Source organism: Squalius cephalus (genome assembly GCF_949319135.1).
Source record: "Squalius cephalus genome assembly, chromosome: 9".
Lineage (NCBI taxonomy): Eukaryota > Metazoa > Chordata > Actinopteri > Cypriniformes > Leuciscidae > Squalius > Squalius cephalus.
In genome coordinates, this window is record NC_137130.1 from 44,840,399 (window position 1) to 44,861,348 (window position 20,950).

A 20,950-nucleotide genomic window follows, 5' to 3' on the forward strand; every position below is an offset into this window, starting at 1 on the left:
ATATTAATGGCAAAAAAAAATTACACACTATTTAGCACAAACAGGGCTACCATAATATGTGAGCAACAAGAATGTACATGTCTGCATTTTTGAGAGAATAATGTTTATGCGTGGTTATTGAAAAAACTAAAAACTAAAGTTTCTGAAATAAGGCCACAAAACACATACTAAATATGTGGCAATAAGACTTTTGACTAATGGATTTCATCGCCTAGTGTTTTTTCTTCAAAATGATATGAAAATCATCCTGCCTAATCATCCACAAAAAAACGATACATTGATTTTAGTTTTGTGAAACACTTTTAGTTTGGAAAGCCAATATGCGGATGGGGCGTAAACGCTCCAACAGCATCATGCATATGTAGTAGTTCACACCTGGTGAGACTACGTCCCTGCATACTTAATGAGCCATTCATTCAGGTGACGTGTCACCTATAGCTAACTTAAATATACAAGCTTCATAAAAATGATCATTCTAGGAGAAAATTTCAGATGGCATTTAGAGGCTTTTGCATCTGAACTCTTCATATACACACACACATATATATATGCATGCACATACATACTTTATAATCTTTTCAAAACTAGTCAACGTCTTTCAAAACTAAAGTATACATTTTATCATACGTATTTCAAAGTAAAGGATTCATTAGTTAGTTGATGACTTTATTTTTGACAAAACACATACAGTAGCCTATATATTCCTCATCTCAGTATAGCAATAGAGTTTGCTAAAAGCTGTTCATTCAATACAGCAGTATTTGAAAATCGATCATATTTTGTAAAATTACATTTATATTTGCATTTATGTCAAAACCTAGACACTTTTAAACATCAAAAGGACATTTATTAATATGTATTCGTGTCAAAATGACAAATAAACAGATTTTCCTATTCAATTTTGCATGGAAACGCTTCCAAGACGCTTGCGTGTCGCGTGAAAAATAGGCGTCGGTTCTATTTCTAGAATGCACGCGTTTTCCACGCGGCTCGTGCCGCGCCTGAGACGCGCGTCTCACACAGGCAGTGTGCAAACTCTAAACTGTTAACATGGATGGGAGCCGAAATAAAAACGGACACGCCACGCAGCTGAGACGCTTACGCCACGCATCCAGTGTTTCACCGGCCTTATCCAGCAGATGTGGGCGTTTCACAGGATTGTATGGATCGCCTCACATTTGCGTTTGAATAGCGCGGTCTCCGTAGGCGGAGTCACATTAAAACTTAATTAGCTGAGATGAGAACGACTGACATCTCTCTCTTTACATACATATTATATAAACTGTGAATATTTGTTTTTTATAAAAATTACTTCATTTGAAAGAAGATAATTCAAGCTTCATGCCTGTGTGACTGTATGCCTGTTTGACTGAGTATTCGCTGAGTTACAGTTCATTTTCGGACGCGTTTCAGAATTGACTTCACTGACGGAGAGTAGGCAGAACTCGCATCATGTTTATTTTTCTTTATTTGGCGAAAAGCACAACACTTTGTTTTTATTATGAGCATACACAAAAAAAATACACACTAAACAGGATCGATTGATGTATAACACAAGCATATAAGATAAAAATTAATATTTTTTTTTTATTTTTTTTTTGCACTCATACGAAAAAAAACGAGCCTATCGCGCCGGCGCGATAGCCGACCTCAGGGGGTTAAAGCCCAGCTGTAATGAGTCTCGACCTGGTGAACATTTATCTGTGTGTATTTTGACAAATGCGATGTGAATTGCATGAGCCAATATGTGGTTGGTGGTACTGAGTGATCATTGGAGAGCATTTCACAGATGGGAAGAGGACCTCGAGCGTTCCCTGGAAGAGCGAGTGCGTAGTACAGCACACGCTTCGGCTGGTCAGGTATGTCTGACACGACTCCTCCAGTGGCATCAAGATACAGACACACGGGAGACTTGCTTCGCAAATGATGCACGAGAATGCTGACGCCACGCTCTGTGAACAAATGAACAATGAACGGACTCATACTGAAGAGCTGTACGTAGCCTGGTATTGTGAGCAATGTCTGCATCAAGGATATCTCCATCATGACGTCGGAGTGAATGGACTTCTTTTTCCTCATTTCTGAGCCTATCACTTTCAACACTTTTTTACTGAGACATTCAGTCCTGTTCCCAGCCAGGAGTCGCTGGTTTGGTGTTGACTGAAGTGTGCTGTAAAAGCACTGACTGGGTCCATGCATGAGGGCCTTTGCTAGTCTTCCTCTTTTCAGGTAGGTTGCTGGCCTAGCCTTCTTCTCTGAAAGTTTGTGTTGTATATCTCCAGTTTGCTGGACTAACATGTCCACATCTTGACCCAGTGCAGCAGGATTATTTTGCATTGTGAAAGAGTATTTGGCTGGGCAAGACGGGAATCTGCAGACTGCCTTTATATGTAAATATGGAAGATTTTTTTTTCTGCTCCAGGGAGTCTTGACATGTTGATATTTAAAGGAGAGAGTACAACAGGGATTTGTTTCTTTAAAGCTGTCATACACATGCTCTGTCCAAGGTGGTCTTAATTTTGAGGACCCTTCCAGTGGCTTGATCCCATCCCACATTTTTCTTGTCATTGAGATGAAAAACATTTGTTTTACCTCTGGACACTGTCTCTGAACGTTTCCCCCAGGCTCTCCCTCCGGTACCCTCGTGAGCTCAGGTGTTCTCTCTGGACCCTCCGAGTCAGTGTCGGGCTCCTGGTGTTTAGGTTGTGAGTCGAAGTCTGTTTCTCTTTCCAAAATCTCTGTGTCACACTGGGTTTCCATGTCTGCCACTTCTGTATCTGTGGTAGACCAGTTTAATCAATTAATACATTTTCCAACACATTTATACTCACTCTCCAGTTATGTGCAAATTTGACCAATCATTTCAATGTGTGGTGTCATATTGACCCTACATTTTAATAAATGGAAAATGACTGAAAACATTATATATTTATTATGAATAAATCAAATATTAGGACTAGAGATGCACAAAAATGAAAATTGTGGGCCGAAACCGAAAATATCTTTTTATTTTAAATAATTTTTTCATAATTGTTTTATTATTATTATTATTATTAGACATTTAAATTAAAAGCAATCATTTTATTGAATCTGAATAAAAAAAAAAAAAAACTTCAAGCCAATAAAATAAAATAACCACACTTTTATTTAGAGTAACACAAAAATTGGACAGAAAATAGCCATATATTGAAATAATATTAAACATCACACCGGCGGGGCAGAATATTTCCGGCCTTTTTTTCTTTTTCGGACAAAAAACGAAAATGCCATTTTCAGCCGAAAATATTCAGCGGCCAAAAATTCAGTGCATCCCTAATTAGGACCAAACATAACCCTGTTATTTAGTTTCTAAATTTAATTGCTGAGCTGTCTGAACTGAGTTCCCACAAAAACGTACTCAGTTACTAACGTATCCTCGGTTGCCTTTCGAGAACGGTCACTTCGTATTGCGTAGCTAATACCAGTGGGGAACTCCTCTCCTCGAGAATATTGAAGCTTATACTGTAAAACGCAGTGCAGCTGCACAGCAACAGAGAGCCTGAGTCCCTCCCCTTCCGGTGGACCACCATGGGACCTTATTTCGGAAAAATATTGTATGGTAGTCAATGGCGAGAGACAAGAAGTATTTTGATCTTGTTTGAATTGTGCCCTGAATTACACATATGATGTTTGTCAATTTAAAAGATACATTTTAAAGTCAAGAAAGTCGCAGTTTGATGTAAAACTGTTGAGGTATAATACAAAGGACTACAAACCCAATGTGACATCATACCTTTTCTCTCAATGAATGAAGCTAACTTTACTGCAGCTCTCAACATGACCTGACTTGTAGTGATTTTCACCCCTTTTAATACTCTGGAAGAACGAGATGAAACGCGCTAAGGTGACAGCCATGTTGGTGACGAGAGATGTAGTTCATAGAGCGATTTTCACATAAAACTAAATGTTACTCTTCTGTTTTATGACAAACTGCGACTTTCTTGATTTTCATAATTATCTTTTAAATTGACAAACCTCATATGTGTAATTCAGGGCACAGTTCAGACGGAATAAAAAGATAAGTTGTCTCTTGCCACTGACTTCCATACATATTTTTTCCGAAATAAAGTCCCATGAGCAGGAAGCGGAGGGGAGGGACTTAGGCTCTCTATACCAACCGAGCTACTGGCTCACCCATTGGCTGAGCTGAGGCAACTGCACATCCTATGGCGAGGCAGCTCAGACGCGCGAACCAATCAGGCAGCTTGGCGCCAAGCACGTCAGAGACCGCCAGAATGGGCGTGGCTTATAGCTATAAAACCCGCTCCAAATAAACTGTTTAGAAAAAAGTTTACAGAGTTTCAGTGACATTACATTAAACTACTATATTTAAAGTTGAATATAATGTATAATAATATCATTTTCACAGAGAGTCACGCAGAGTTGTCATGTTACCAAGATTGCAGTAGTTACAGTTTTTTTCGATTGCTAAACGACAGTGAGCACAACTGGAGTCGCATGTGCAAAACTCTGCTGTCTGCACAGCAGCAGTTCATGTGGACCAAACTCTAGCTCGTTTTTCATTGCTTGAACACTTTGTTCAAATGCTAACACACTGCTGTCAAAACTGTGAACCACACACTCAAAACAGAATAGATTTCAGCCTTGTGCCTTTCAAACACTGCTGACTGCAATCTCAGCTGAAAGGCTAAGCAGGGGTCTTGTTTTAGACTTGTTAGTGAACACACACACACACATATATATATAGATATACTGTATATAGGTAGAGCTCAGAAAGACTAATTTTGGAAATGGAACCAGGAAGACGGGTTTTGATGGGAACTGATGTTGATGAAAAGAGAGAGGCAGGATTAGCCCCTCAGTTATTTGTTTGAATTACAGTATGTACTTTTAGTTTCTACCTTTTTTTCTCATTACTGTAATTCCGTAAATTACTACAGACTATTGAAGCAAACTGCTAATTTTCATTTACCTTAAAGAATTGTTATGTTCTAAAAATTTAAATAAATCATGTGAAAGAATGTCACTCTTTTCTTTGAAGAAAATATTACTTTGTATGAAGTCACTGAAATTGTTCAAACTGTAAAGATGAAAAGATTGTATTTTCTGTATTGGTGTTTGAGGCTAGTGTTTTTACTCTCAGTGTGTTCTGAGTGACAGTGTGTGTGTGTGTGTGTGTGTGTGTGTGTGTGTGTGTGTCTTCTGTTCTGGGTCTCAGGAGGATAAGACACAGTGGACACATTTACTGTACAGCCAGCAAACTGTAGCACAAAAACCCATGGCAGTTTCATAACTTCATCGCAGCTTTTGATGACACACTAGATAGATACTATTACAAACATTATGGATTCAGTTACATAAGTTATGTTATGCACGTGTATTTTCTAATGTGTCAACTGTAGCCTGTATTACAGTACTTCTTTCAGCAACAGGTGTGATCTGAAACATGTATCTTGCATTGTTTGCTGTTGAATGAGCTGATTGTTAAAAGTACTAAACTGAAAGAAGATCACACTGTTGTGTTTCTGTGATTAAAGCAAATATTCTCATTACATATTACAATAATCTTGTGTTTGAAACAATGATTATGTGGACTGAAAAGTGTATAACTGTAATGAAGGCATGAGATCAGGTTTTGAGAGAATGACCAGCTGTTATAAGTGTGATCAGTTTGGGTTTTAGCACTAAGAGTTTTGAAAATGTACATCTTACTTGTGAAAACAGTAGCAAAGCAAATAAAAAAACTCTAATACGCGTGTAATGTTAAACAAACAATACAAAATATTTAAATAAATAACTAAGCCCACTGTAAAAACTTTATTTATTTCAGTATTGTGATTTAATTCCTTTACCTTGATGTGCGTGTGGGACTTCTTCAGTCCCGGTGGTGAGGTGTGTGTGTCCCACTCTCTCTCTCAGCCGTCTGCGGTTGTACTTCCAGACGACCCATAACCAGTGCCGGTTTCTGTGTGTGTCTTCATTAAGTACATCTATGGCAAGCTGGGACCATATCTCTGAGGAATATTCGGTGTTTCTATTCAAAATATCAGCTTTCTGCAGCTTCTTTATTATCGACTCGATCCCTCCGGCCTGTGCCCACAGATCCGATCTGAGTTTTCCTTTTTTAGGCCTCCCCATTCTCCAGTGCGAGAGATCCAGGTCTGACTATGCCGATCCTAGGTCCAGGTCCACTTCTCTACATATTCAGCCAGGTCTCAGTAAACTTCTGTCCTTCTCTCTGACTTCATCTGACCAGCACAGAGATAGGCATTCCTTGTTTCACAACTTTCTCATGGGAAAGTTTTGAGATGGACAACATTACCCTATCTCTACTTGTGAAAACACAGCACACAGTCAAAGACTGAACAACAATCATAACATTGAGGACAAAGTAGGAAAACAGAACAACTGTAATCATATATATATATATATATAATGGTTGTTAGGGTTAACGTTACGGATTAATCCACAGGACAAAATAGAATGACAGCCTCAATTGTACCATGTAAACATTGTAACATGTTTCTGTTTAGTTACTAAAATGTTTTGACAATCACAATACTTATTGTGATGCAAGATTTTTCAGGTGTTATCTGAAACCTTATTCTCTGTTGGGTTCCATCGTAACTATTAGTTTGTGTAGTGCTACACTTTGTGTGTTCTCTGCTTTCCATGTATGGTATGGTATGGTAAAGAAGTGTATGCAGGGTTTAAAAGGGAAGGTTTTTTTTTCTCCTCTCCAACCTTTACTTTTACCGTAGATTAGCTTTACCTGCCTATCCACCATTCAGTCGGTAAAAAAAAATTTCATTCTCTTTTAAAGATCGAATGGGGGGGCCCCCATACATACCTTCGCCTTGGGCCCCCAATTTGCTAAATCCGCCACTGATTATCACATCACACGCATAGCCTTTAATCCCTACTAACAAGGGACGTCCCCCGGACTTTTCGAACGTCCCCTTAGGTCCGCATTTGGTCCGCTTTGTAACGTTCGCTGACGGACATTCCGATGACGTCCGCATTTGGTCCGCTTTGTAACGTTCGCTGACGGACATTCCGATGACGTCCGCATTTGGTCCGCTTTGTAACGTTCGCTGACGGACGTTCTGAGGACATTTGTCCGGGCCAGTTTGCGAACATCCCTATTTCGTCCCTCACCTGCCATTTCCATGACAACACTTGCAAAATCCAGTCGCACATGCCTTTTCTTTTATCATCAGACCTGACACCTTGCAACTCAGACAAAATAATAATTAAACAAAAATATAAATGCAAATATTAAAAATATTTGAATTAATTGTAAAATTAAGTTTGTTAAAAATGTTATTGTTTTAATGTTATGTTAAGATAATAAACTTAGTAACTTATATCACTAATTAAAGATGTAATCAAATCACGAGACTGTTTTCAGCGTTATAATTTAAACATCAAAATATGATAATTGATTAAAATATCATATTTTAATATGTGACCCTGGACCACAAAACCAAAAAACAGTATGGGTAAATTTTTAATTGAGATTTATACATCATCTGAAAGCTGAATACATAATCTTTCCATTGATGTATGGTTTGTTAGGATAGGAAAAATCGAAATATTGAGAAAAGAATTTCTCTAGAATTTTTTACGAGTAAAATATCTCTGAAGTATATTCCCATTAATATTTACCTTTATTAGCACACCAGGGTGACTAGGAACATGAAATTGTCCAGCTATGACTTCTTGTTTCACAGGAGTTTAAATATAAGGAAACACAAAGGCCACATTCCCTGAATCATCACAATGAGTAAAACTAAAGAATATAGTTCTGATGTGCAGCAAAAGATTGTTGAGCTTCACAAAATAGAAAGTGGCTGTAAGACAATAGCTAAAGAATTGAAAATCCCCATTTTGACCATCAGGGCAATAATTAAGAAGTTATAATCAACTAAAGATGTTACGAATCTGCCAGGAAGAGGACGTGTGTCTATATTGTCTTAATGGACGGTGAGGATGAAAGTTTGAGTGGCCAAAGACTCTCCAAGGGTCACAGATGGAGAATTGCAGAGATTAGTTGAGTCTTGGGGTCAGAAAGCCTAATAAAAAATGATCAAACAACCCCTACATCCCCACATGTTGTTTGGGAGGGTTTCAAGAAAAATCCTCCTCGCTCCTCCAATAATAAACTCCAGCATATTCAGTTGTCAGACACGACTGGATCTTCAAAAGGGACCGGATTCTGTGGTCAGATGAAACAAAAAAAGGGCTTTTTGGCAGCAAACCCAGCAGATGTGTTTGGAGCACACAGGGATGAAGAGTCCCCCATGCCTACGGTTAAATATACCGCTGGATCTTATATGTTGTGGGCCTATTTATTTGCTGGAGGTCCTGGACATCTTGTTCAGACACATGGTATTATGGATTCTAGCAAATACAAACAGATAAAAAATCAAAACCTGTCTGCCTCTGCACGAAATATTATAATGGGCCGTGGCTGGATCTTCCATCAGGACAACGGTCCAAAACAAACATCAAAATCAACACAAAAATGGGTAACTGAGCACAAAAAGAAGCTTCTGCCATGAGCGTCCCAGTCCCCTGACCTGATGAGTGAGTGAACTGAAGAGAAGAAGCACCAACATGAACTTGGGAATCTGAAGGATCTGGAGAGATTCTGTATGGAGGAATGGTCTCTGATCTCTGGTCAGGTGTTCTCCAAACTCATCAGGCATTATAGGAGAAGACTCAGAGCTGTTATCTTGGCAAAAGGAGATTGCAGAAAGTATTTAATAACAGGGTGCCAACAATTATGGCCAGCGTGTTTTGGAGAAAAGCATTTATTTTATAATGTGATTTACCCCCACTTTCAGTTCTTTTACTTCAATGAAAGGTTAGATTTTTGTGAATTTTTTTGAAAGAAAGATCAAAAGGATAAACAATGCAGATTTATTTTTTTATAGCCATTTTTTATCATATTTATCAGGGGTGCCATCAATTTTGACCATGACTGTATTTAAGGTGGCAAATGTACAAAATATCTTCATGGAACATGATCTTTACTTAATATCCTAATGATTTTTGGCATAAAAATCTATAATTTTGACCCATACAATGTTTTGTTGGCTATTGCCACAAATATACCCGTGCAACATAAGACTGGTTTTGTGATCCAGGGTCACATATAAGCTACAATTTATAGGCTATTCATGCATGAAGAAAATAAGGTTGAATGCAGGAGCTCTAAAAGAATGCATCGACTTCAAATGATGAATGCAGCCAAGGAAAATGTGAAGAATGGAAAAGCACATTGCTAGGAAGAAAGTGGAGAATAACACAGGTAAGACAAATAAAATTATCCTAACTGTCCTATCCTATCCTAAATGATCAAACTGTTGGTCAGGCGAAGGTGACTGGTTTTATTCAAAATTATTCTAATTATTGCACTTAAGACTGATAGCACGCAGCTCAAATAACAACAAAAAAAGTGCTACACGGAGAAACAAGCAAGTGACGATCAAGTGCACCTAAGCGAGTGACGTCATTCCTTATGGTACGCAGCATGTATCCATGGCAACGCTCAGCTTTAGTGACAGTTATAACGGTCCTCCTCAGACGCAGCCTTGTGTTTTCTCTTTCGTCTGTCTAAAAGGTATTTTTAATTTTTAAATTAGTATACATTAGTTACCGTAACCACTGTCCATCTTTAAATTATATGAAAATGTTACCTTTTAAAACGTTTGCTTAAGTTGTCTGCCGTGTACCGCTGCTAACCGTATGCTAACACTACGAAGCTAACGTTATGATGAGATGAGAGCACAACACCTTTGTTCAAATAAAATACATTTACTTTGTTCCTTACAACGTGTGTGTTTTCTTTGGTTAGCCAGAAGTAAAATAAAATAAAATGATATTCAGGGGACTAAACGCGAAAGTCCCCTAAACGCTCCGAATGGCCGCTGGTGGTCCTGTGAATGTCCTCTTGAACGTACGGAGGACGTCTTCGCAAACGTCCGCGGGACATCAAGCGGACTCCACATGGGGACGTTCGGGGGGACGTTCGCACAGGCCATTTAGGGGACGTTCTGGGGACCTTTTTTTGTTAGCTGGGATATGGTGCGTTCACACCGGACGAAATTTCGCTTCAAACTTTTCCCAGCCAGCAATGACACGTGGGGCCCAGATGGGTTAACTACGGGTTCCATGGGTACTGTGTGGGCATGGGCTTTGGCTGGGTGAAATCAGCGGGTCCCATGTAGGTTTTGTAGTACGAGTCCCACATAGGAAGCCCATATGAGCTGATTACATGGGCCCCATAAGGGACAGGCATGGGCCAAGTGGGCATGGGTTTGATCTGGGAACACATAAATGGGTCTTGCATGACATATTTATGGGCCAAGTGGGCATGGGTTTGAACTGTGTACATATAAACCGGTCCTGCATGGCATATTTATGGGCCGAATGGGCATGGCTTTGATCTGGGAACACATATATGGGTCCTGCATGGCATATTTATGGGCCGAATGGACATGGCTTTGATCTGGGAACACATATATGGGTCTTGAATGGCATATTTATGGGCCAAGTGGCCATGGGTTTGAACTGTGTACATATAAACCGGTCCTGCATGGCATATTTATGGGCCGAATGGGCATGGCTTTGATCTGGGAACACATATATGGGTCCTGCATGGCCATGGGTTTGGGTGATTGGTTCAGGTCCAGCAATATTATGTAAAGCTCATCTACAAACAAGCATCAAAAATAAAATAAAATAAAATAAAATAAAATAAAATAAAATAAAATAAAATAAGCTTAACTTAGGATATCAAGAGGAGCCTTATCATTCAAGCTCCTCTTGGCAAAGCAAAATCTGCTCGTCACAACATGGCAGACAGAGCATCATTCTGCTTGCTTCGATGCTGGACAGGACAAGAGGAAAAAAGAAAAAAAGAAAAAAAAGGACTTGCAGGAGGCCTCATCATCAATCTGTCTGCCACTTCTGTGTTGTTAGATGTCCTTGGACCAAGGAGTAGCATGTGTTTCTATCAAGGTGTAGCTCATACACCAACGACTGATGTGTTGGCTGTAAAAGGTACAGTAGATCTGTTTGGTTAGGCTATCTGAAGATCTTCAGGATGCATTGACATATACATGGTTTATGGTTTAAGACGGTAAAGGGAGGGGCTGAGGTAGTTAAAGAAGTAGGCCTTTAAGGACAGACGCCCTTTCAATTTAAGTAAAAGAATAAAGCTGCAGAAAGCCTTCCGACAGTGCATGGAGCATTCACATAAACACTTTCATTGGTGCAGTGACCCAGATTGGGACAGATTTATGGGGATAAGTGTAAAGGAGACAGCAAGAGAGCAACCTCTCGTAAGAGAACGTACTCGGTTACCTAATGTAACCTCGGTTCTCTCTAGAAGAGGGAACGAGTATTGCGTAACCTGCCGTGTCGCGCCACGAGCTTTTGCGCTTCAGACTACGAAAACCAGATATTCAGCCTGTGAGCACTGGTTATATACACACTGGCCACACCCATCTTGACGGTTAGAAGGGTGTGGAGGACGTTTCATGAGGCTCACTGATAGGCTTAAGCAGTTGCCGCCGAGCAGCCAGTGAGCACGCTCATACAGCCTGCCTTGGTCTGCCGGCTGCCGCACTGCGTTGACAATGAATACAAAATTAAGGATAATTTTTTGGCTTCAGATCTCGAAGAAAGAAGACTTTCCCGTAGCGTAAGCAACTTACGCAATACGAGAGAACCTCTCGTAAGAGAACCAATTAGGCACAGTGTTCGGTCAGTATAGACATAAATCCATAAACAAATAAACCTATCTATTTTTTAAGGACAGGCTAATGTGTTTTATAAAAAAATAAATAATAAATTAAAATCAAGTGAACATGTTTTCCTGTAAACCAAGGGCAGGCACATAGCAGCAGTTAAACAGTGAACACAACAAATATTAAGTGAATTTTGTGAAGTACATTCAGTGGACAACTGCACAGTCTGTTGCAAAAGAACTTTACAATTCTCACCAGTCTAAAATTATTCGCTGTATCCAGGCTAAAAAGCTCCCAAACTTTAGCTGCTGTATAGGACACCGCCATTACTGTACGCTACCGCTCGGCAGAGATGCTATTGTGCATGTGCAACTCACGGCAGAGATTGTAGTGAGATGCCTCACTCCGTTGGAAAAACATGTCTGGCGACAATTGTCCACAATGGAATTCATTGTCGACTATTTCTATTATCGATTTTTGTCGAAAACATTGACGAATCGTTGCAGCCCTAAACTACGCATATTGCTGAGTGACACGTGAGCCTTGCTTATCGTGGACGCTTGCACACACTAATGTCCCTGTGTGCTCTGCACGCATACACATGCACACAGACACATGCACACACACACACTTAGTGTCATGTAAGCTGGTTATTTGATATTAAATGGTTACTTATCTTTTTATTGAAAGCTCCTGTTGAACACTGATTTGCTCAATTTTTGTCTAATTTCATTAAGGTCTTGCCAGCCAGGAGACAGGAGCCAACCAGACAGGAGCCAGCCAGACAGGAGGAGGTGTACCCTGTTGTTCATAAATATGGCGTAAGTTTCCATACATCGACCTTAAAGTTTCCTTTAAATGCTCCTGATATGTTACAAGACGTTGACAAATTATGTTAATTTCAAATGCTTATGACTTATATCACAGTAGTTTAACCAGGATATTCTCATTTCAAAAGCAGAGGTGCAGCCCACAACTGATATTGTTTACATTTGATATTTGATGAAAGTTCCCAATCAGGGAGAGGAGGGCTCTAAAGTATTCAGAATTTGGGTGGATATTTTATTTAACCCATTTTGCCCATTTTTATCAATTTCTTACATGAAGGGTTTTTCCTCCATAGAGATTTCGGTGGAGGCCGCCACCACGTTATTTCTTGCCGCCACCGCCTCACGATGAGGAAATCCCAAAATAAATACTTCAAGCGCTGTCTGTCGGGTGCGCTGGTTTTTCTTATTCTGCGCGACTCATGCTATTTCTGGATCTTACAGTTACGCTAGCACCCCCCCACCGTTGTAGCTATGATCGCACCATGCCGCGTGCTCCGCGAGGGGTTACCGCCACTCTCCTTTTTTGGCCAAGGAAAAACCCTGATATTGCTCAATTAAACATGATTGTAGTATCAGTTCTGGCCACAATCTTACATATGGCTCCTTTAAACAAACCATCACAGATTAGGGATGTGTCACGATCTTTGGATATTGAAATATATTATCTCTGAGCCACAATTAATTTCACACACACATGTGTGTGACAGTCAGCAGGTCTTTAACTTAAACACCTCAATATGTCTGTCGGTTTTATACAGTACAAAAGCTTTGTCTGTTACAGATCAAAAAGAAAAATGGATTATGATGACAGTCGTTGGACTAAACGAAGACGTGTTAAAATGAAAGTACAGGAGCACTTGAAGTTTTTGGAAGACTGCCATAATGACGAGGACATTGTGCCAACAAATATGGATTTCATTGCATCTGAGGCAGAGTTGGAGTCTCATGGAAGTAACAATTCAAATGACAGACAGATCTGTGGACATCATAGTGAAGAGTTGGGGTCTCAAAGTGATGAATCACATTCTGAAGTTGTTTCCAAACACAGTTTTGAAGCCACAAATGATCAGATTGATTCGGAAAGCACAGGTGACAAATCAGACCCTTGTAGGAAATTGGGAGACTGGGCAGTAAATCACAATATTTCACATAGTGCCCTGTCAGAGTTGTTGCACTTATTATCGCAGTGTGGCTTAGAGTTACCAAAAGATCCAAGAACTCTTTTGTCAACCTCAACAACCTACGTAATCAAAGACATCGGAACTGGATGCTACTGCCATATTGGAGTGTCTAACTTAATCATTTCAGCGCTGTCAAAGGAAGCACATTCCTCAGTAGACACTATAACACTGCGCATTAACATTGATGGTATACCCCTCTCAGGCAGCTCTAAACAGGAGTTATGGCCTATTCTGGCTAAGATCAAGGAACTTCCCAGAGCTACCCTTACGGAAAAGAAGTTTATTCAAGTGTGCTATTAGTATACTTCTTTTCAACTAAAAAATGAGAAAGTATACTTTCAGTCTACTTTTTATGTTCTTCTCAGAAATATACTTTATGTACTTCTCAGAAATATACTTCAAATTCCACTTAAGTATACTTGACCTATACTGACAGAAAAGTCTAAGTATATTTGGCCTATACTTGTTGATTGAGATATACTTAAAGGTATAATTAAGTATACTAAGTATTCTTGGCTTGTACTTGTGTTTACTATTTTGATTGAGTAGCTTATTAAATATATATTTTTTTAAAAAACATAATATTACACACTGTCTTATAAACTAACATGTTCAAGTTTATATAGTAACAACAAGCTTTCGGGTGGAAGAGCTTATAGAGTAAATAAAATAAGCATGAAACTGAACCCGATCTTGTACACAGCGATAATAATTCCCTTACGAAAAATAAGTTTATTCAAGTGTTCTATTACTATACTTCTTTTCAACTAAAAAGAAGAAAGCATACTTTCAGTCTACATTTTATATACTTCTCAAAAATATACTTTATGTACTTCTCAGAAATATACTTAATTACACTTAAGTGTACTTGACTTACTGAGAAAAAAGTCCAAGTATATTTGGCCTGTACTTGTACTCAATCTTTGATCGAGATATACTTAAAAGTTTAATTATTCAAAGTATACTTGGCTTGTAATTGTGTTAACTCTTTTGATTGAGTAGCCTATTAAATATACTTTTTTACATAGTTTTTCATATACAGTCTTATGAAACTTACATTGTTTGAAAATATTGATTAAAATATTGATATAAAACAGATATGTTTCTAATTCTGCATATCTGAATTTTGGGGTAGGCTAGTCCACTGGTAGTGCACAAATGAATTTACTTTAATTCTTTACTCTGTCCCCATCATTGACTGAATTTTCCAGCTATCCATGTTTTCACTGTTATACGGTAGGGGGCGCTATGACACATCTTCTAGTGCAGAATCTCTGGATCAAAACACAGGAGAAGAAGAAGCTGAAACAAGTGATAGAAGATTGCTCACTCAAATGTAAAATAATGTGATTATCAAACATTAAACAGCTTGTAAATTAAAACTGCTTAATGTTTCCAAATTAAATGAAGCGTAACCCATGAAGAGAAAACGACTGTGAAGCTTTGGGGGTGTCGGAATCGATCTACTCCATCTGTGTTTGATCATCGTTCTGAATCTGATCAAGGCGTGTAGTCTTTGACAAAAAATTCTCATCTTTTTTGTTAAAAATGTTGCCTTTCTTTATGAAACTTACCAACATTCAAGTATTGATAAAAAAGGATGCATGGAGCTTATAAATGTCACGGATCCACTCAGCACACCTCAGCCAGCGTCAACTCAACACACCTGGTCGCGATCTCACTCACCCGAATTCTGATTGTCTGCACCTGCAACTCATCACTTCACTCTGGATATAAACCCCAGTCACACCACAGCTCACTGTCCGGTCTCGTCTTCAGACACCCGTGACTCTTCAGCGCTATTCTCCATGCTCCACATTTGCAAGTATATCTCAAGTTCAAGACTCTCATTACTCTCTCTGTGTGTTCCCTGCCAGCCTCAGTAACCGGTGATCTCCTGAAATCCCTCAAGATCCAGACCAGTCCTGTTTGTCTCAACCAGCTAAGCTTCATTTATCCAGTTCCACGCCCGAGTGACTTCCGATGTTTCATGCATTCTAAAAGACTCTAGTTCTACGTTATATTCCCTGAGTTTGACCCTTTTGTGCTTCCCAGTTATCCGGAGCTGCATACTGTGTCTAAATAAACCTTTGTTATCCTTTACTCTGTGTCCTCGTTCATACAGTGGTGTGACAATAAAATGTTTTTAAAATTAAAGTACAGTTACAGGTATTTTTCAAGTATAAAAAATAACATTTGAACAGTAGTATAGGCCTACTGCAAGTGCAAAAATTATATATAAATAGTAAATTATAAGTATAATGTTAAGTTCACTTAAAGAAAACTTGTAGTATAAAACTACTAAACTAGTAGTTTATTGAGAGTACACTAAAATAAAACTTGATAGTATACTTGCAGTATAAAACTACTAAACTAGTAGTTTACTGAGAGTATACTTCAAAGTTGCTACAAGTATTAAAATAGTGAACTACTAGTATACCCATAAGTTCACTTGCAGTACAAATGAGAAACGCAATTATGAACTAGTTGTGCACTTAAAGTTTACTACTGTTACACTTATGGTACACTTAAACATATACTTTTATATACTAAAAGTGGGCCAATTTAGTCCCAAGCGGTATTAAAATAGTACACTAACAAGTTTACTAATAGTACATATTGACATTAGTATACCTACTACATAATGTATACTTAAAAATATACTTGAACATTACTTAAGTATAATTCATAAAATGAACTTTAAGTATACTTCTTTTTCGTAAGGGTAATGTTGGTGTCATTGGTCTGTTTGCAGGCCCAACAAAGCCTCAATCGGTTCATGAATACCTGAAGGATTTCATTGAGGAGTTGAAGCTATTAATGCGTGATGGTCTAGAATACAATGAAAGACATTACAATGTTGCTCTTCCAGATGCATTTATTTGTGATGCACCTGCTCGTGCCTACTTGAAATGCATCAAAGGTCACACTGGCTACAGCTCCTGTGAGCGATGTACTGAGTATGGGGTTCATTTAGGTACAGTTGTGTTTCCAGAATTGACTGCACCGCTTCGGACAGACTTGACCTTTGATCAGCAGCTTGATAGTGAACATCACCATAATGATATAGTCTCACCGCTACAAGAGCTTGGCATTACAATGGTCTCAAGCTTTGTCCTTGACTATATGCATTTGGTATGCTTAGGACATGTTAGAAGAATTGTATATCTTTGGACCAAGGGACCTTTAAGTAGTCGTCTTTCTGCTTCCACAATCAACATGATTTCTGATCACTTGGAATCAATCAGAGCAAATCTCCCACAGAATTTTTCACGTAAGCCCAGGTCACTTCGAGAATACAGAAATTGGAAGGCCACTGAATATCGGCAGTTTCTGTTGTACACAGGTCCTGTGGTACTGAAAGGACGCCTACCAACAAGGCTGTACAAAAACTTTATGCTACTCTCAGTTGCAATGAGGATACTTCTCAGTCCAGCCTTGTGCTCTAAGCACTGTGAATATGCAGACAAGCTACTGAAATGTTATGTGACAAATTTTGGACAGATATATGGATCAGAGCAGCTAGTCTATAACACTCACTCACTCATCCATCTTGCTGATGATGCCAGAAACTTTGATGCCCTAGACAACGTGTCATGTTTCCCTTTCGAAAACCATCTGGGGACTATAAAGCGGCTAGTGAGACGGCCCCAAGGCGCAGTTCAACAACTCGTAAGACGTCTCAGTGAAAAGCAGCGTTCACTCTCCCTTAAAAGATGGATAAGAGAGGGCAAATAAGCCTCTACAGCCACATTTCTCAGGTCCGACTCTCCCTGATGTTCCTGTCCGCATGCAGTACATGAAGTACAGACATGAGGGCAATATCATTTCGTCGTGAAGGCAGCAATTGTTTTAATGTTAAGGGCAAAGTTGCTGTGGTGCGGAACACTGTTGAGTTGGTATCAGGGGGTATGTACGCAGTCTGTCAGTTTTATGAAAAAGAAGGCAGCTTTTACAACTACCCTATTGAGTCAACGTGTGTGGGGATTAGAACAGTGACACGGCTGTCTCACCAGCTGCATGGTGTGTCAGTCACAGATTTAACTGAGAGACTAATACTTCTGCCATTGCAGGATGGAGCTGTTGCATTTGTCCAATTACACAATCAGTAACCATTATGAACTTTGCAGCATGCCCCTGTTCTGTGTTGTCGAGTTTATTGACGAGACCTACGATGGCCAATCTGTGGTGGATATAATTCCAACATGTTGGATGACCGAAGAACAAAATGAGTGTTTCTGGCCATCAGGCCGTAATGTAACCAAGGCTGTGAAGGACCGACAGAAGCCAGAGGAATCGTGGCCGAAATACTCCATCAGGGTACTTGGATGGGCAGGTAAGAGGTTCTTTTCTGAATTTGACAAATACTCTGTCTGTCATCTATCTAGCTCAATGTCAATAAGGCATCAATTTCTATAAGTGCCAATAATGTACTTTTCAAATTTAGGCTGTAAAATTGTGATTTCTATATTCAATTGTCTTTTTCTGAACCAACATCAGTCATCATAAATGGTAAACAATATTTTTTCTCCAGGCATTTGAGATTATTTATAGGTGCAAATACCAAAATGATTTTTTTATCACGGTCAGTATAGATTGCATACTAATACCCTTTTTCCTTTTGTTATTAAGACACTTTCGAGGCTGCTCGCAAAAAATGTAAAAAAGCGGAGGCAACGTCTGACTTACAGACAGATGGTGATGATTTGCCTGCAAGGCGAAAAGGAGGTAATGTAATACACAGAATATATAATGTTATATAATGTTATATAATTAACGTTGCAGAATTTCTGGCATTAAAGGAAAAGTACTGTTTTTTAACCTGTACTGTTTTTTTAAACCTTGTTTCTAGCATGTTTCTTTCATAAACTTACCCGGGGAAGTTTGGAGTGACTTTTTGTCCTTCTGGAGATATTTAGATCCATGTCATTCCAGCAAAACGGTAGAGGTTGGGGCCAGTAACATTTCAGCCTAAATAAAACATTATCAGTGACAAAACATCTTCTTTTCACCAGTATGTAGTTATGCATTGCTAGTGCTATCCCTCGATGACTTCAGAACAGCTTGTTTGTCATCCAGGCATTTAAAAAAAAGATTTGTCAATACGAGCCGATGACGTCATTGCCGTTTGCCACCACATGATTATTTTATTTCAGCCTTGTACACTACATCCAATGGCCTGCTAACTTGCTACTGCTAGTACAATATAGCAGAATATCCGATTTTGAGGATATGTTGGACATCTTCATTGTGCACAATTTTGTGGAAGTGACGTCATCGACGTCTTCTGTCAACCCAAAGCTATCTAGAACTAACCTTAGGCTTGTTTGCTGAATTTTTTAAAAAGCCCTGGAAGACAACCAAGCTGCTCCAAAGTCAACGAGGGATAGCACTAGCGATGTATAACTACATATTGGTGAAAAGAAGACGTGTTGTTACTGATAATGTTTTATTTAGGCTGTAATGTTACTGGCCCTGACCTCAACCGTTTTGCTGGAATAGCACTCACTGAGATGGATGTAAATTTCTCGCGAACAACATCAGGTTACTCCAAACTTCTCCGGCTGAGTTTATGAACTTATTTCGTGCTAGAAATAAGGTCCAGGTTCAAAAAAACTTTTCCTTTCCCTTTAATTTCCATTTTTCATTTACGTCAAATATGGCAGTTGTTAGAAAAATTCCTTGAGCCACATACAGTATAAAAAACTCCTTTCGGTGGGAATAAATCATAAAAAGCAATATTGATGCCAATATTTTAGAGTCCAAAACTAGATCAGTATGCCTCTAATGCCGCTTTTCCACTGCAACATGGTACAGCACGGTACGGCACGGTATGGCACGGTACAGCACCACACGCTTTGGACAACCAGGACGGTTTTTGTTTCCATACAGAAGGTAGTGTCGTTACGACCTGGAAGTGGGTGTAGTTAGCGTGGCGACACTGCTGTGACGTCGTTTTTATTAGACGGCATATGTACTGTCACGCCGTGGTCAGTAAAGTAAACACAACAATGGAGGCATTAGAGGCGTTACTGCTGCTGTTGTTTGCTCTGTGGCTTGTAGTCAGCGAAAACGCCAAAAGACAGAGCCAGGAACATTTAGAAGAGGTGAGGCTGTTGTGTTGTGTGTTCTGTTGTGTTTTACACACATGGCGCTTGCTAAAATCACACTCGATCTGCTGCCCCCCTGTTTACACCAGACACGTATTTCTCTGCGACGGTCGGCAAGCGCTTCTGATCAGCTGTTGTCCTTGTAGAACATGTGCTGGGGATCATACAACTCCCTGTACTTCTCCACTTCTAAGATTAATTTTACACCGCTCATCTGGACTTGTCATCAACTCCTCTGCCTCTCTCTCTCACTTCCTTGTTTGTGTGTTTCGTCGCGCTTATTTTCTCTAACCAATCAGTGGACAGCAGCCTGTTACGTCACGTTTTGTGTTGGTTCAGCACGGTTAGAGCCACCTCTGAAACGGGTGCGAAAAATCGTAACGGGTCCCGGGTCTCCCCCCAGTGAAAACACAAATAAAGCGTGCCGTGCGGAGCCGTTACGAAAATGTGCAGGGGAAAAGGGGCATAACAAACACCTCTAACTGCTTTTTTCAGTGTATTCTATTGTAAAAGTTTAAATGTATGCTTTTAACTGAATATAGAGCACCAAAACCCCTGCTGGCTTCCAGTGAGGAGGAAACAGACATTGAGGGAGATGTCTTGCCACCTACTCCTCCCGAGGCGTTTGTGTCTAAGAAAATGTGGGGTGCAGGTGAAGCCCGGACAAAAAACAGGGTTAGTGATTAAGTGTGTGAAGTGATTAAGTGAAACAAGACCTACAATAGGTATATTGGCCTACAAAAGGAGAAGAGAAAATGTCCCTCCTTCAATGAGAAATGTAGATATACTAGGCTATATGGTCAGGATTTAATTTATTTTTTATTTAATTGATGCACTGACCCATCCATTGACTTTCGAGTGATTGCCCGCATATCGCCTAGCCAGTGGTTCTTAAAACTTTTTTGTCAGAGAATAGCTTATCCATTCACAAATTAAGGTGAATCTGCAGCATTCTGTCACAGAGGGGAAATATCACATGCTGAAAACGTCGCCTACGATAAGATAAATTGTCTCTTTGCATTCGATTGTTTATAGTGTCAGACAGAAAATTCTGAAATGCTGTTTCGTTC

At 39.4% G+C, this 20,950-nt stretch overlaps 1 protein-coding gene and 1 long non-coding RNA gene across 2 annotated transcripts; one reads left to right on the forward strand and one right to left on the reverse strand.

The window, feature by feature from the left end:
* Nucleotides 1-1,650: 1,650 nt before the first annotated feature.
* On the reverse strand, nucleotides 1,651-6,172 carry LOC307164706 (uncharacterized protein; the record flags this gene model as incomplete). Its single annotated transcript, XM_079881764.1, has 2 exons — nucleotides 5,853-6,172; nucleotides 1,651-2,777 (listed from the first exon to the last, which is right to left on the reverse strand). The coding sequence occupies exons 1-2, from the start codon at nucleotides 6,136-6,138 to the stop codon at nucleotides 1,651-1,653; spliced, it is 1,413 nt and encodes a 470-aa protein (XP_079737890.1). The 5' UTR covers nucleotides 6,139-6,172.
* A 6,362-nt stretch (nucleotides 6,173-12,534) lies between these two features.
* Nucleotides 12,535-18,444, forward strand: LOC307164906. The gene is made up of 3 exons (XR_013822357.1): nucleotides 12,535-12,580; nucleotides 17,901-18,106; nucleotides 18,403-18,444. It is a non-coding gene; the product is annotated as an uncharacterized lncRNA (long non-coding RNA).
* Nucleotides 18,445-20,950: the final 2,506 nt, after the last annotated feature.